Raw genomic sequence first — 18,000 nt, forward strand, 5'->3', positions numbered from 1 at the left:
AACCAAATATTAGATTTGTTTCACATGGTTGTGTTCCTAACTGTCTTTGACTCCCCTGTGTTTTAAAAAGTTTCGTGCATATGAAATAAAAAATGTAAAACACGAAATGAAAACCTTCAAATTTTCGCGCTTTAGGAACGATATTTTGGTGGATTTTTGGACGAAACACGTTGCTATATATATTGTACAGTAGGATGGGGGAAGATGGGACACATTTTAACTCTATTTTCTCCTCCAATTTAGTAGTATAAACAAAGAAAGTTCAAAGAAATGTGAAACTGTGTCCTCATGACTCTCATAGACCGTTGTTAATTGTTTAAAACACGATCAGAATATCTGGATATTATGTGCTAAAGGTGTTCCATCTCCCCCCACCCTACTGTAATATATTTAAAACGAAAACAAACGTATAATAGGTTGGGGTAAGATTGAACATGCTTTCCTTCCGAATTCTAAAATCGTAGCGCCGCGACTCCAAAACAGCGTATTGTTTAAAACTGGATTAGGCAACTTGGGATACAAATGTTAACGGTATCTCAGCAGAACTATACAAAAGGGTGTGTTATATTTACCAATTCCTATCTATAAGTTTTAACAAAGTATCCAATTTTACATTGTCGTTTCTTTCGTCAAACAAAAAACGTCAGAATATAAGTCGTAAAATGTCCCGACCGTTCAGCTATGCACATACATAAACTGGTAATGGCCTACGGTACTGTAGCTGATTCACATCAGCTAGTTGACGTTTAGTAAGGCTTCTACGTGTAGCTGTCACTGTTTAAGTTGCAATTTTAAGTATAGGGTGGGGTAAGATGGTACATGTTTTTCTTTTTTATATCATCCTATTTGGTAGTAAACAAAGAATATTTATAGTATTGTATATTACCATATTCTCATGACTCTAAAAGATCACTGTTAATAGTTAAAACACGAACGTTCTAACAGTATCCATCTTACCCCACAGTATTATACTAGGAAGTCAGGTAGATTAAAAATCGAACAGTCACGTGTATTAAATTTTAAACCTTCAAATAGTATAACGGATAATTTCTAAGTACGTGAGTGGTCACTTAGTTTAAAATATTAAAGTATTTTTCCCAGACTTTGTTAACAGATTTTGTACAAATTTTAGCAACAAATATTTAAACTATGTCGTCACAAAATCAATTCCCGGTGATGACGCGTAACTTGACTTTGATAAAGAAAATGATCATGGAAAAAGTTGAAGCAGCAAGCGGTAAAGCTCCGCCAATAATGGTGAAAGGTATCTAAGTTAGCAGTATGGGTTTAGCATGTTTTTTAGAACCTTGTGTCAGCTTACGAGTTATCACAAATATAATTATTTTGGTGGTTACTTTTAAGATGTTGTTTGTTGTGTATGGTTGACAAATAATTTATACACAACCCCTAACTGAATAAATGAATATAACTTGCTTTATCGTCGCGTGGCCGAAAAAATACAGTTGTTATAACACGTATGTTCTGTTTCATACACCTTGTGCCAACTTACGAGTTACCATGTGAGCGTAATTTTTTGGGTAATTTTTCAAATTGTTTTTTGTTGTGTATGGCAGACAATTTATACAATAGATAAGTGACGCTGATACAAGGTTATTTTGCTATGTTGAGCAATTGACGTTATGGGCGTCTTGCCCAAGGAAACTTATGTAGGTACACCTACGAGCCTCGTACATGCTGTAACAACTGCAAAACCGCAGCGACAAGCTAACATGTGTTATAATGATATAAAGTTTCCAGCAAACGTTATTTAAATATTTTTAACAGCTCTTGTCAAATGGAACACAGACATGATAATTGCAGCTTGTGTTTTGATTCTTGTTGGATTTCTTCTTACACTGTAAGTATGCTAGTTTTAAATAAAGAAATGGTTTTGCCTTTTATACTTGCATCGCTGGAAAACGACACTCTTTAAAACACGGATGTTCAGTTTCACACATCCCCCGCCCGCTTACGAGTTATTGCATTTAACTTTGTGATTTTTTGCTAAATATAAGAGTGAATTTTAAATGCATATACCTAGCCATATACAGTAATGCAAGGTAAGATGGGACACCTTTTGCACATAACATCCAAATAACCTGATCGTGTTTTAAACAATTAACAACGGTTGATTGGAGTCGTAAGAATGCGGATTAATGTTTCTTTAAATGTCCTTTATATACCACCATGTGGGACGAGAAAACAGAAAGAAAAGATTTCCCATCTTTCCTACCTTACTCTACCTATTTTATTTTCAGATTACAAAGGCGAAGAAAAGAAAAACTTCGTAAGAAGCAAAACGCTGTCAAATTCGAAAATGTTTAGTTTTACTTTAATATATTTTCATGTTTTATGCAGTACTCGTATTAATACAGTATCCGTTACTGGGGCTCGGTTGTGCGATAAATTCTTGTTTCTTTGTTGTTTAAAATTAATTTGATTTTCGTTATATACCCTTAATTATGTTGTATAGTAGGATGGGGTAAGATTTTATCATTCTTTTTTATCCACCTTTTTGGTAGTAAACAAAGAACATTTACAGAAAAATATACTCGTATTCGATTCTAAAAAGCGTTGTTAATTGATAAAAACACAATTATAAATTATTAGTATTATGTGCCAACGGTATCCATCTTACCCTTTATTACTATACTTTAGTGGAACCTTTTAAACGAAAAACGTATTTTAACTCTAAGCCAATGTTGGTCAAAGCTAGGCTATAAGTGATTCACATTACGCTCTGGTTGATCCACACGACACAAACACACATGCTGGTCGCGTTCATTGTATGCGGAACAACGTTGGCCAAACACCGTTGAGGTCTTTAACCGGTTAATTGTCCGCGCAATGCTTGTGTATTTAATAAAACTTGCTTTTATCCCGTCGCTGTAAAAAAACGTTTGAAGTAAATAAGTTACATTCATTCGTTCATTCAAGTTGATTAGATAATACGGCCAAGCAGACTTCTTTAGGCCGACAACTTAACTGAGCATTGTCCTGGAAGTTAGTTCTAATATAAAGGGCGCCACGGTTCAGATTAATCTAATGCTTTGAATTATTACGGGATTTTGGCAGATTTGCCACACACGATAGTAAAAACTAAACTCCCTTTATTTCGATGTTGATGTTTCCATGTGTTAAACGTTAAAATGTATTCTATGTGTTTTTATAGAAGCATTTTTAACGTCAACTGCTTGACAAAAATTAAAATGCTATTTACGTTTTTCGCTGGGCAAAAATAATATGCCTATAAATCGAAAATATGTTAGATTGACCAAATATGAATTGCTTAAAGTTATACTGTTTCGCTCATTAAAACAAAACTTCACTATATGTTATATAAGGATTGGGGAAAACAGGACACCTTTAGCACATAATATTAAACAAACAACGATCTAGGGAAGTCGTGAGAATACGTTTTTATAATTTTTTAATACTTTTTGTTTACTATATCAAATGGAACGAGAAAATAGAATGTAAAGCTGTCTCATCTCCCCCCATCATACTATAACACAAATAATATGTCCAAACAAAAGACGTTTTCTTGCCAACGAAAGCTTTAAAATCCTTAATGCCTGCATTTAATTCCGTTAATAGGCGCATATGACGTTTGGTTACAAAATCCTGTCCTAAGATTAATTCTAGGTAAAACATTCAGACTAAAATGTCAACAATAATGCGCCAGGTCAGAGTATTATGGAGTCAAAACGTTGATTTAATTCTGTTGAAAGCCCTGGCTGCCGTTAAGATGTCACTATTGTGGAATTTGATGTAATAATTACAACATCGACGCCTATATTAAATCTGCTGTAATGCCGCATTTCATTTGACAAGGGATTAAATTCGTGACAGCCGCTTAATCTGTTCCAAAATTTGAGTGGAACTGCTTTAGCCGAAATTAGTTTAGCCAATAACACGCGGTAGATTTTACACGTAAATTAATCCATTTGCCCAATATGGCGAACCCAGACGCCATCATCGCGGAAGGGACACGTTTAGCACATAATGTCCAAATATTCTGATCGTGTTTCAAACAATTAACAACGGTTTTGGGAGTCGTGAGGATACGGTTTTATAATTTTATAAATGTTTTTTTTTTGTTTTCTACTAAATGGCACGAGAAAATAGAATGACAATGTGTTCCATCTTTCCCCATCCTACTATACAGATCGTTGGCCATGTCATTTCTGCGAAGCAGCGCATGCGCACTGTACACCATGCGCACGTGAGTCGGTGAGTATATTAAAGATCGTATTTTCCAATCGTGTTTTTACCTCGGTTGAGTAAGAGGGATCCCAATAGCACAAATATCCCATATTTCCCAATGGTTGTTTTTACCAATTAACAACGTTCTTTTAGATTCATTAGAATATACGGTTATATAGTTATAGGTAAATATTCATTGTTTTGTATCAAATTGGACGATAAAAGAGAACCATACGTGTTTTTAAAATTTGAGTGAAACTTGTCAGTATTAAATTTTAGAAATTTTAACCCAGTAATTGTCTCGCATTTGTAAAATAGACGTCAATTTTCCTTTGGCCTTAGTAACTCGTTTTCGTTCCATTGCGCACGGCGCCCTAACCGGCATTTTCGTATTAATATTCAAGAGCAGAGCAGCAGGTTTTAATTCGCTCCTCTGATATAATATACGGTGCGCTCTAATTTCTAGCATCTCCATAATTGCTCTTTGAGGGCAAAAACGTCAAACGTGGAAACAATAAATATTTTATTCTCTCGACTGTTTATTCTGATTTTCTGATTTGGCTGGGGCTTCGTTATTTGGAGTAATCTCTAGGCCGAGTTTAAATATTAATAGCTCCAAAGTGTTTCAAATAGCAGTTATTGCGCAGGGTAATGAAGTTTTCGCTGGATTTAATAACCCCCCCATTTCCCCAATTGCAATTTTCTATGTGATCTGTTTACCCAAGTCTTTGCTTTTAAAAAAAGAAATTGGAAACGCGTGTCGCATTGAAAGCTGAACCCTCCACGGCCAATCCGCACATGCTTATTATACCCGCGTTATCTCACCAGTGTATTTTGTTTCTGGTGATTTTCTCTTATTTTAATTTTAAAAAAACGAGCGAAATTTTAATCGCATTAAATGCAGCTGTATACCGTAATAGCCATAGAATTAAAATACCTGACAAATACTGAAGAAAGCCTAAGATTCTATGTTAAAAAAAGTTAAATTATTATTACCAAGTTGTTAGGCAAAGGCATACCTGTAAAAAAATGTTTGAAAAATACGTGGGAACAAACACGTAAGGACATATATTACTGTGGGGTAAGATGGGACACCTTTGGCACATATTATACGAATTTCCAAATCGTATTTTAAACAGTTAACAACGGTCTCTGGGAGTCGTGAGGATACCAATTGGGACGAGAAAATAGGATGAAAAGATGTCTTATCTTTACAACCAAACCATACAACATAAAAACACGGGAAGTTACTGTAAACGTTGGTACTTATAACACGCTTATGGATAAAAGGATCAGAAGTATAGGCGTTACAACCGAGAAACAGTATAATGCAATAGGCCATTTAAGTAAGCAACATTGAAGTTCTTATCCTAAAAATATACACAAAATCCTTTCGAATTTTTCGAACGGAATAAAAAATCACTAAAAACGGTTTAAATTGTTCGATTTTGCGTTAAATCACATTGATTTAGAAATAAAACTACGACGCCCTATAGAAATGAACAAGACGAAAATGGCCTTGTTATGATGCATCAGTGACAGCAGTTGAGGGGATAAAAAGCTGTAGCGTATGTTTGCTCTGGCTTGATTAACTGCTATAATTCAGATGGAATTTTGGCCTATCAGCAGTGCGACTGGATTTTAATATGCTAAATCTATGGTTTTAAATAAGTAATTTAGTGTTCGTGTAAATAATATACCGGACTTTGTTTAGTAATATATCGTTGTCCACAATGGAACCATGGAAAGATCTTTTGTCCTATATACTGAAGAATATACGATTTCGAGTCACGACGCTGCTACACCATTGTGGGCGTATATGTGTTTTTAAAAATAATTTATTTTCGGAAATTGCATCAACGTATTGTTAGATTATGGGTTGTCTAAAGTTTTAGTCCCACATTAAAAAACAATTCAAAAGTAATTCGTAAGCAAGCACGATGTAATTAAGGCTAACCGCGTTTTTTACGCCATGCGAGGATATACAAGTTACATTTATTCAATAACACTGCATCGTTTCTAATAACAATGATGGGTTACATTACAATAACATATATATACGTACTTATAGTCAAGACAAACTATAGTAGGCCGTGTTTTAGTCTTTTACCCTACTGCACGAAACATCTTTTGAATATCATTTTTAGCATCCAGACAGTAACTTGGTCCATCATCAGTGTAAAAAAGGTTACTATCCACCAAGTTACTGTCTGAAACATCTGCTGATCATGAGTTTAGCATCCAGACAGTAACTTGGTCCATCATCAGTGTAAAAAAGGTTACTATCCACTAAGTTACTGTCTGAAACATCTGCTGATCATGAGTTTATTATCGACGTATTGTTAAACTAAAACATAGTCAAACGCAAAGTCTTAATCGTAACACATTTATTTTAGAAGATTATAAAAAACGGTACCATACTTTACCGATGTTTTTTAAATTTTGTTTGTTTAATTTTGATACTTCCTTCAGCCTATTTGTTTTTGTGTGTGCTTATGCGGTACAATCTAAATTATAATTATTCCCTTAAGAATCGATCGCGTTTTCATTTTATCAATAATACCCTTAAGGGTCAGCAAGTATGAAACGCAATTAGTGCAAATTGCCCTAATCCTTATTAAAATGTCGAAGTATTATAACGAGTAATTTAACATAATTAATAGAAGAGACATAGCAGTGCATTTTCAAGTAGAATCAATACTAGCATTACCATCTGGCGATACACGGCCATATATACTCGGCCCGGCTGCTATAATTTTTCAATAATTCCTGCTCACACGTCGTAATTCGTACTAAACAGATTGCTCTTTGTGATTTTCAATCACTTCCAAATCTTTGCTTACTCTTTAAACTAGGAGCGAAGAAAGGAAAAAGGCAATTTGTTCCAGAACCTGGTTTAAACACAGTGCTTATGACGACATAGCTGTAATACTGAAGTGATTGTTCGGTAAGAAAGAAGTGAACTCAAAGCGGACATTTTACAGTAAGGCTTAGAAAGTCAAGTACAGTATATTTAATAATGCATTCTAAAGCATATTTCATGGACACTTCATTCATTTTATTATTATAAAAAAATTAATTAGATTTTAATTCATATTTCGTTATTTAGAAAAAAATTAGACGGGTATTTTCCTTGAAGATGAGTACAGACACATCTAAAGGTGAAGAGTTTGCCGAAAATGCGAAAACGCCTGGCACAAATTTAAATTTAACAATAGAAAGTAGACCAAACGAAGATATCAAAACAAAACAAGAAAACATTTCAAAATTACCAGTTCAAATGAGCGACCAGGAAAATAGACCTGTTCCAAAATCAGTAAGAAGTCCTGAAGATATGCCTAGTTTTCCTAACTACGGTTCGCTAGAGTATTTTCCGCCCCCAATAAAAGAAGCCTTGAGAAGTTACTTAGAAAAAATGTACTCGTCTGTATATACTGCACAAGACGAGACATCTATTCCTTCGGGGCTATCCCACGACGTAGCACCTCACCCACGTTACGGCCTAAATGGCATGCCAGGCCATGCGGGTTACGGCGTTGGTTTACCGTTTGATCTGTCGCATTATTACCCTCCTATTCTACGAAGTGGTGATCGTCAACAATTTGGGGCGCAGCGCTTGGATGTCCACCATTTTGCAAGAAACAATCCCGACGAAAAAGTTACAAAAAGTGTTTCTAAGCCTGTTAAACAAGAAACACCCGAAGATGTGCCTAAATTTGATGCTCCGGCTTCACCAACACGGATAGTGGGAGCAACGACACCATCTGAAGAAATGGGGCAATCGTCGATTATAACTCCCATTGCTTCTGAACCTACAGAACATCCGACTAGATCTACAAGCCACAACTATGTAAGCACTGATACTGTGTCACCATTCACACTCGCAGCAAGCCAAGGAAGTCTACATGCTTTCAAAGAAGATTCTTATCTCCCATTTGCGTTTTCAATGGAGAAGAAAAACAAAGATTTTGAATTGCCACCAACAAAGTCGCCCGAGAAACCAAAGGAACAAATAAAAACTGCAACTAAACGACCATCTCAAGACGTGATTGGAAACGACAGTAAGAAAATAGCAAAAGAGGTGCTATCGTTTTCACCGCCAAAGCATGCGAGTGTAAGTCCCCCTAAATCACTCAGTGCTTTGCCACAAAGACCTTTAGAAAACGACTTGCTCATGGCAATGATGATGAGTCAACAAAGCCAACTCCCGTCCACGGCTACCAACGATGCGTCTGCAATCATGGCTCAATTGTACTCTACATGTTCCGAGGTTGCGAAAGACAATTACTTCAATTGGATGCTGCCTTCCGCAATGCTGATGCTACAGCAGAAAAGAGCAGCAATGAGACCGAGTACTCCGGAAGAAAAATATCTTGATAACGGTCCTAGTGACGATGACGACGACGAAGAGTTACTGCTTGATCCGCAACATCCAAAAGATGGCATCTACAATGAAGAAGTCAACAACATTATCGGCAATCTTAAAAAAGACTCCGCGGGTAACAAAAATCCAGGGCAAGGGACGAATCATTCATCTATGTTGAAAAGTGAGTTCTTCGGAAGCTCTTTCGACTCCCATCCGGCACTTGAAAGCTTCCGATCTGATGCGGATGTACAGAAGAGGACGGAAGACATGTTGGAAGCTTACCGTAAAAGTTTTGCGGAACACCGACCAGAACAGCAAGGTATATTAAACACGAAATCATTATAAGACAATCCTTTATAGATTTAACTGACTGGACCATAAAAACAATTCTCAACTATTTGCTGGTATATTTATGCTAAATTTATTTATTCAGAAAAGGGAATTTGGGGTGAGGAAACCAACCGTTCATATCGCCAACCCTCGAACGAAGATCAAAGCGTTTCGCCTCCGAGTAAGTGGGATTATGAAACTAAACAAAGAATATTTACAGAACTATACAACCGTCACTCTGAAAGAGCGTTGTTCATTTTTAAAACACAATTTGAAAATATGGGATATTGTAAACTTACACTATCCATCTTATTCCTATCTTCTATATTACGTAAAAGATTTAGATTTAGGAGGTAAGGTTTGGCTATTTAGACTATTGTGGCTTTACACTTGTGTTCGAGGCTCGACGCTGCCCCTCGAGCAAGACGCTTAACAGCAGATCTCCACCAGTGGTCCCTTTTAATTGACAGCTATTCTTAACTCGAGGTGTATGAAGCAGTGTTATAACGACTGTTGTTGCCCCGCAACGGAAGGGTAAATAGGTTACATTCATTCGTTCATTTCCAGGTATTTCACCAACTCAATGTTCTGACTCTGACCTGAAGAAAAAACTTCGTCGCAACCGCACAACGTTTACCACGTTCCAACTACATGAGTTGGAGCGAGCGTTTGAACGATCTCACTACCCGGATGTTTACAGCAGAGAAGAGTTGGCAGGAAAAATTAATCTACCAGAAGTTCGGGTTCAGGTAATTAAAAGCATTTAATTAAGCGACAATTTCACTTGACAGAGGAAGTAGTTTCGTGATCGAAACTAGTCGGGATAAAATATATTTTGTTAAAATAAGATCATACTTCACCTTAGGCTCTTTTTATTCCGTTGTTGACGAAATATATTCTAACAAATTTTATATTTTTGACCGACCATCACATATACCCTCTAGTCCAGCGAAACGGGTGTTTGGGCTAGCAAAAAAACAATCCATTATGCATTTGTTTTTTGGAAAAATTGTTACAAGACTGTATTTTGATTTTGTTGATGACGTAATCAAATTTCGAATGACGTCATCAGAAATTTTGAATATATGAGTAATTTAAGTTTTTATCCAAAATATACATAGAAAGTCTATTACAAAGTAGATTCCTAGCTAGTCTACTACCTAATTATGAAGGAATTTTTAAATCGGTGACGTTAAAACAATCAATTATGTCACTTACAACCAGATGACGTCATATACGATGAAAGTTTATTTTCGCTAAAATCTTGCCAAAACGATTTATTACGAATATAATCACATTTTAACTGTAAAAACAACATGTGAAAGCAAAAAGTTAAATGCGCTTCTGCTTTAAAGCGTTTTAACCTAACTTTAAAAACGAGGCACTCCAAACTGCTTAAAATATGGACATGACCTTTATGTATTACATAACCCAACAGTAATTCCACATCCGAGGCCTTAATTGATATTATCTCATTATTCACACGGTCCCGAAAATGCCAAGCTTACGTCAAACTGCTGTAGATTTATTTAAAATTTATTTAAACCTGTCATGCTGTAGAGACGGGACCCGGAATTATTAATATTCCGTTTGTCGGAAGAGATTCCTTTCCCTGGTCTGGTGATACATAATTAAAGCGTCAAGCCGACAATTAGATACTTTTGTATATACGGTACGGCATGTTTCCTCATTTCAATTACTTGTTATTTAAAAAAATAAATGTGTTACCAGAAATCAATGTCTTTTAAAACTGCAATATTTTTAATAAAGCCGATGGCTTAAGTCCATAAAAATAACTGGAAACACTGTTACGTATAATTGCAATTAAGTTGCTTTTTCGTCCCAGATCTCATGCAGTTATCAATTATACATAAACACCTTCTGAGCCCAGCGTCGCTTAAACGGTTATAAACGCTTAGGGCTTCTAATTAAATTTCCCATTTTAACCATGCTATATAGATTGGACCTATGATGTTTCAGTTGTTCTCTCATGATTAATTTATGCCAGACGGGCAAATGCCCTAATCTGTTAATCTTCTTTTACAAAGAGTTATATAGATTTATTAGCTCAACGAGACGGAAAATTTATTCAGTGAGCAGAAATATCTAAAACCTGCCGGAAAAAAATAAACACTAACTCAACTTATTATGGCAAATATTCCGTTTAAGTAACACAAAACAATAATACATTTATCCTTAAGGACAGAACATTTAAAGCGAATTTTGACGATCCAATTTTCTGAATTACACTTACTCATATTTTGCAAACATATAAAAAAAACAATAAAAACTATTCGCTAACCGTCTTGAACCACTGCATAGTAGACGATCAAATCGAACGGTGGTTTTTAAAACACTTTACAAACTTTTTATGAGCATACTATAACATGATTCAACTTTTTCAAAAATTGAAAAGTCAAACGACTTTGTGAACCACTGTGGTATAGGCAAACCAAATCAAATCAAATGTCATCGACCCACCTTTGGCTGGCCCATTGGTTAAGATGAATTTCTATAAGTATGACGTAGGCAGCCGCGTAAATGCCGTATGCCCTTAATTAATTAGTAATTGCTGATTTAATCAATAAATTATTATTCGTGTATGCATATACACAATCGATGCCAAATGTCTAATGCAATGTTTCAATTAAAAATAAGTAATTGGCAACTCGTATGTTGCGTATGTAAATTATTAAACTGAATTTTAGATCAGAGAATATGGCTTTTAATCAAATTACCCCTTTCGTTTTCTTTGTGTCTTTTTGTATATTTTTTGATACACAAACAATAAAAACAACGCCACATGGCAGACGGAACGTTATAGTTACAAAACATTTTACGTTTATTTTTATATCATCAGACTAATTTTAAATTAAAAGATTTTTTATAAAGAAACACATGATCTATTTCAGGTTTGGTTTCAAAACCGGCGGGCAAAATGGCGACGTCAAGAAAAGATTGAATCTGGAAACCATGAACGGGAAATAAGGAGTTATAACCAAGCCACAGCATTGAGTAAGCTAACATACATTACCGCAATTGTTGTGCTGTATAGTATTTGTGCAGTCAAATTAACATGTATAGTAGGATGGGGAACGATGAGACACCTCTTCATTTTATTTTTGTCCCATTTGGTATGAAACAAAAACATTCAAACAATTATATAAAACTGTATCCCGCGAGACTCCCAGCATAGACCGTTGTTAATTGTTTGAAAAACGATCAGGATATTTTGATATTATGTACTAAAAGTGTCCTGTCTTTCCCCTCAGTGGTGGAATACTGTGGGACAAGATACAGAAGACCATTACACCTAGAACCTATATTTCCATATCGTGATGTTTTTAAATAATAACGCGCTTTTGAATCCGTTAGAAAGCAGTTGTATATTTTAGGAGAAAAAGAATGAACCATCTTACTTTATTTTGCCATATTAGGGGAAGACGGAACACCTTTGGCACAAAATACCCAAATATCCTAATCATGTTTTAAACAATTAACAACGGTCTATGGGAGTCGTAAGAATACAGTTGTAAAATTCTTTGTTTACTACCAAATGGGACGAGAAATTAGAATAAAAAGGTGTCCTATCTTCCCCCACCCTACTATATATACTCCTGCTGTTCTAAAGTTAACATATGTACTGCGCGTGGTAAAAATGAATGTTTAACGACCATCATTTTGCTGATAGCGTCACGTTTCAATTAAAATGATCTTCGTTATCATAAGTAAAGAGAAAATTAAACTTATTTTAACATTTAGCAACGCTCTTTTAGAGTAGTGAGAAAAAGCTTGTATGTACTTGTGAAACGATATATTGAATATAAAATACCATCTTACCCCAACCTATTAAATATCTTAGTATTATTTAAAATATAGTTGACTTTCCGGAATAAGACAACGTTTTCTTATTCTAGAGTCGTTATAACACGGGTGTATTGTTTCATACACCCTGTGCCCGCTTACGAGCTACCACGCATATGTAACTTACTGCTTATTTTTGTATAGGGTTATCCATAAGAACACGCAATAAGTCAAAGTTACTTTTTTATCCAAACGTGGCAATAAAACGACTGTTGTTATACCGTGGGTGTACCATTTTGTACACCCCGTGTCCGCTTATGAGTTACCACGCATTTAATTCTGTTGCTAATTATTTTGAAGGAGTTATTTTTATTTTTCTAGCTGACAATTTATTTAATCCGTCAGGCAAAGTGCGAGAATAAGTTTATGTCAGCACTTTATAAATAAAGTTATATAACAGGTGCGACTGTATCTACTAAGCCCAACAACGTTCAACGCAATAATCCTTCACACCAACTCGATCAGCTTATCGCAAGTCAATCATCTCCAGCGCGCCACCTACTGCCGACACCTTCTTCTAGTTTCGGCCACACATTGGCAGCATCGAGCCAAGCGTCGAGTGCGTTTTCAATTCCATTTTTATCCGGAATGCTAACGGGCGGACGGGATCCAGTTTCGTCATTAGATTCTAGTAAAACGACTTCTCCATCCTCGGCCGCTAAATTATCCAGCGACATGGCTCTGTACAGTAGGTATGCAAGCCAAATGGGGGCGCTACAGCAGTTTTCTACTCCCCCTTTTCATTTGCCCTTGCACCTTCTGGGGGCTAGTCAGGCTAGGGACTTTCCTCGACCCAATACGGCAAATGAAAAAGAGAGCAACCAATCGAATCCAGACCGTAGTCCGTCCGAAAAATCCTTCAAAAGAGAAACAGCTAAAGAATTTCGATTCTCTCCGAAGTTTACCGAAACAACCGAAAAAGTTCCAGTTTTGAGTCAGCAGTAAACAAAACCCTGAATTTAATGTCGTAGTTTGTTGTCGCTTTTTTCTTTATCGGGCATTTAATTATCATTGTGTGATACGCAGTATTAACTTCGTGCTTATATAGTTATGTTGTGCCGATGCCATCGCATTGTGAGTTATCGTGTAAAATACAATAGTTCATTTGTAATTTGCAAGTATAAACAAATGATATTTATATAAGTTTGATTATACAATGACATTCGGTGTGGAGTTTTGAAAGAAACTTGTAAAATAGGTTGTTTTAGGTACTATGGAGAAAAAATTCCCAAACGCGTTTCTTATCCGTTAGGTGGAGCAAACGAGCCTCTACAGTGACAAAGCGGTTGAAAAACACGACTGGTTTTTGCATGGCGTATCTGCAACCGCATTTCAAAACATAAACCTCAAACATTGTGAACTTTAAATGTCTACAATAGCAAATATGGGAACGTTATGTAATAACAAATGAACACATGAGTTAGTTATATGTACATACATACATAATAACGCTAGTGGTTCACAAGCGTTTTATAATCACAATATTAACTCAAATTAATAACAGTTCATAACATATTTTTATTCATCTGTTTAAACACAGTAACGAGAACATCAGAATATTTAAAACAATGAAAATAAGAGATTGAGCAGCAAAACGACAGTCGTTAAAAACACTTCACGGTTAATAACTACTCGAGGGAAAATGCCGAGTAAAAGCGTGGCTCCTAAACCCACTATACAGTATTACAAAGATTTCGCGACCTAATTTCAAAGATTTTGAACTACTGTAGTGGACGATGCAACCAAATCAAAGGGTGACCTACTTTTCGTGTCAATCAGGGGTTGAGAAGCACTGTTATACAAACTTGAATAAAACAAACTTGAAACTTATTCCTAACATATAGTAGAGTGAGGTAAGATGGGACACCTTTAGCACATAATATCCAAATATCCTGATCGTGTTTTAAACAATTAACAACGGCCTATGGAAGTCGTAAGGAAGCGGTGGTATTATTCTTTGGAATTTTACTACCATATGGAACGGAAAAATGGACAGTCGCAATTTTTTGAACATGAAAATTTCCCTCTTCTTTCTTTAAGTGTTCTTGGCTATCGTTTTCGAATGAATAAAAAAAATTATCCCATGTCCAGAGCTTAGTAGTGGCACTTCATAAAAACAAAATCAAGTTTCTCCTTTTAAGAAAAAATTCGAATGCATACGGGATATAAATTATTGGTATGTAATTGTTTGTTTGCCGCGCCAAAAATCATGGAACCGTTTTGTATGCCTGTTATACAACTTACGACAATAAAAGCCATTGTCCGAATATAATTCTACGGACTGCCTTGTAAAAATTGTTGTTATTAAACCATAGATCAGAGTTTTAAGAGGCATAAATTTGCGTCAAGAGCAGAGATGAAAATAAAGCCGTTTATCCAGTTGTAAGGCGGCTGCTGGGCACTCAAGTGGTTGGAGAATTTTCGCGCTTGGTCGGCGAACAATAAAAGCGCGCCACATTCAGAGAGTACTAAAGTATGACGTCATGCTGATTTTGTTCTTTGCCTTTCCTCTTTCTCTCAGTTCTACGTTCAATTTAGAAAATGTGGGTAAAGGCGTGTCCCTACAGTTCGCGGCGTTGAGCAGAGCGATTTCTGAACTTGTTTGGCGCAGGAATGACATTTTGTCACTTCAGGAACTAGCGTTTTGTGTATTTAGAGGGGTCGTGTCATTTTATAGACTAGATAGCTCCATAGACGTGCTTTTTACGAATGTTAGCTTAGGTAGAAAATGCAAATGCTCTATATTAAAACCTTATTTATACAGAGCACAAATAAAAGATACAATTCATGCTATTTAAATTCGAGTTTGTCCCGTGACCAATATTAAATGACAGTTTAGTCCTCTAACGTTGTAATTAGCTATATATATAATAAACAGTGACACAAATAACCACATGTGGTCCTATGATGCCCCGGGCAGTAAGAAATAAAGACGCGTTCGTTGATTGCAGTTTTGTTGCTATTTCAGTAAACGATATCACAGCAGAAAGTTCAAAACGGTTCATGCTCGCTTATGGTATCGGACTAAAGGGTGTTGCCAGCAATACAGCCTGTAGAAGACATTGAATGCCACAGACACTAAGACTTCACAGCTGTTACAGTCATGTTTTAGATTTGCTATTTATTTAAAACGCAAACTTTAAGATCAGACAGAAAATAAATTTTAGAATGCCAATATTTATAAGAGTATGTCGGTTAACATTTTAAACTTCTAAACCATTAAACATGTTGTAATTTCTATTTCTTGGGTTACTGGACAAAAACAACAGTTGGTGTTTAACTGTATTTAACTTGTTTTTCAAAGCTACTATTAGGCCACCATGTCTGCTCTAATTTATGGTGGAACTTTTTTTTATAATTTTCCGCTCTATGCGTTAAGTTTATATTCATAACTTTTGAGTAACTCACGTTCTATTTAAGTCACACCTACGCACTTACGCCTTTATGACGTCACATAAGAGAAAATCTAGTACTTGAGTTACGGTCTGGTAAAAAAACAACGTAAAACCCCACCCGGTATTATAAAGCTTTACATAGATTTACTAATTTCCTAAGCTTCTAGCTCGTGCGTGAGAGGTAACGTTGATGTGACTGGCGACAGCTGAACTAATTAACGAGCCCAAGCTAGTTTTAGATGCTCTCAGTACTCTACCATTGTGTTAATGCTGAATGCAAAAGTACATGAGTTAGAATACAGTTTAAATTAAAAAACTATAACAGTTTGAATAAAAAATGCCACACAAAAGTTTAAATATGAAAAATACTGCAGCTTGAATATAGAATAACTACAGTTTAGAATACAGTTTAAATATGAAAAGTATAACAGTTTGATTAAAGAATACCCACAATTTAAAATATATAGTATAAATATGAAAAATATTACAGCTTGAAATAAGAATACCTATAGTTTAGAATACAGTTTAAATATGAAAAGTTTAACAGCTTAAATATAGAATAACTACAGTTTAAAATATGTAGTTTAAATATGAAAAATATTACAGCTTGAAATAAGAATACCTACAGTTTAAAATATATAATTTTAATATGAAAAATAGTACAGCTTGAATAAGGTATTGTAAATAAATGTTATTTTTAGCTAATAAGCATTAAGAAAAATGTGTGTGTGTTGTGCGTATGTGAAATTTAAGTAGAAAGGGCATACTCGTAACAAATGTAAGCCGAGTTAGCGTATCGTGTATCTTTCTAATTAAAAAATGAACAAAGATTTAAAAAGTGAACTTTTATGTAAACAGACACGGCAGCTGGCAATAACGAGGGGCAGATTATATGCTAAAACAAGAAAAAATGTAAAAAAACAATCGTAAAAAATTGCCAGTTATCTGTCGTTAAAAAAATCAAGTTTTAAACTGCAAAGCAGATACTGCTGTTGTAAAGTAATACGTGCCTGCCCTACCAAAACTTTATACGATAAAAGGTTTAGTTGCTCACTGTTGTGGCCGAGCATATGCATTTTTAATGCGAGCTGCGTAGGTATCTATAAAATATGCATGGTTTTGCTATACGTAGGCTGTACGCTTATGAAAGAAGGTGGATAAAAGTAAACTTGCAAAAGCCGCGCTCTTTTCCACACCTTTTATTCATAGCATGTTTTAACAACTGTTGTTTTGCAGTTTATACCCTTCTCTTTCTTTTTTTAAATAACATGATCTTAATTACCGTTTGCGAAGAGATAAATAACGTTTATGTGATGTTATGTGTATTACTCGACGTGTTATTACTTTAATGATGCAATGTAGGAAATCGTTGACGCATTGGCGCTGTCAGCTGCTTGACTGAGAACGTTTAAAAGATCACGTAATCGCAATAACAGGTCGTTTCAATTGGCCAACTCAATTTACTGTGTATTAAAAACAAATGTGTCTGTAGTTAAAGTGCAACATAAAAAATGTACTTATAGGATTAATATAGGCGATTTTAATATTCACGTATAAACTACAACCAAAAATTAGCTTATGAACGCAGTTAAAACTATAGCATATCGATCAGTACAAAAAAGGCGGGAACCGTCCTGGAATCCAATTACGTTAACAATTGGAATCGAATACGGCGAAAACAAGAAACCAGCCGTTGTAGCAGCTGAAGCATTTCGTTCCCTCGGGGCCTGACTGATGTTATGTAAAAGAGAAAGAATGAGAGGAGTGCTTTTAGAGCAATGAGTTGTAAAACGCGCGGCTGCATTCAGTTGAGCTCTGCTCTATAGAACCATTGATCAA

General features: G+C 35.5%; 1 protein-coding gene and 1 long non-coding RNA gene across 3 annotated transcripts; both read left to right on the forward strand.

The window, feature by feature from the left end:
* Positions 1 to 203: 203 nt before the first annotated feature.
* LOC149726376 (uncharacterized) lies at positions 204 to 2,390 on the forward strand. Of its 2 annotated transcripts, XR_016386185.1 has the most exons (4): positions 204 to 557; positions 1,133 to 1,264; positions 1,786 to 1,858; positions 2,259 to 2,390. It is a non-coding gene; the product is annotated as an uncharacterized LOC149726376 (long non-coding RNA). The 2 variants fall into 2 exon arrangements; XR_016386184.1 differs by having other exon boundaries at positions 204 to 1,264.
* A 4,519-nt stretch (positions 2,391 to 6,909) lies between these two features.
* On the forward strand, positions 6,910 to 14,323 carry LOC149726377 (uncharacterized). The gene is given in 7 exon segments (XM_089890899.1): positions 6,910 to 7,189; positions 7,316 to 8,891; positions 9,006 to 9,083; positions 9,470 to 9,651; positions 11,815 to 11,917; positions 13,167 to 13,679; positions 13,682 to 14,323. Coding segments are annotated over 6 exon segments (2,478 nt in total). The 5' UTR covers positions 6,910 to 7,189; positions 7,316 to 7,345; the 3' UTR covers positions 13,738 to 14,323.
* Positions 14,324 to 18,000: the final 3,677 nt, after the last annotated feature.

This window comes from Ciona robusta, chromosome 12, assembly GCF_009617815.1.
Source record: "Ciona robusta chromosome 12, ASM961781v2".
Lineage (NCBI taxonomy): Eukaryota > Metazoa > Chordata > Ascidiacea > Phlebobranchia > Cionidae > Ciona > Ciona robusta.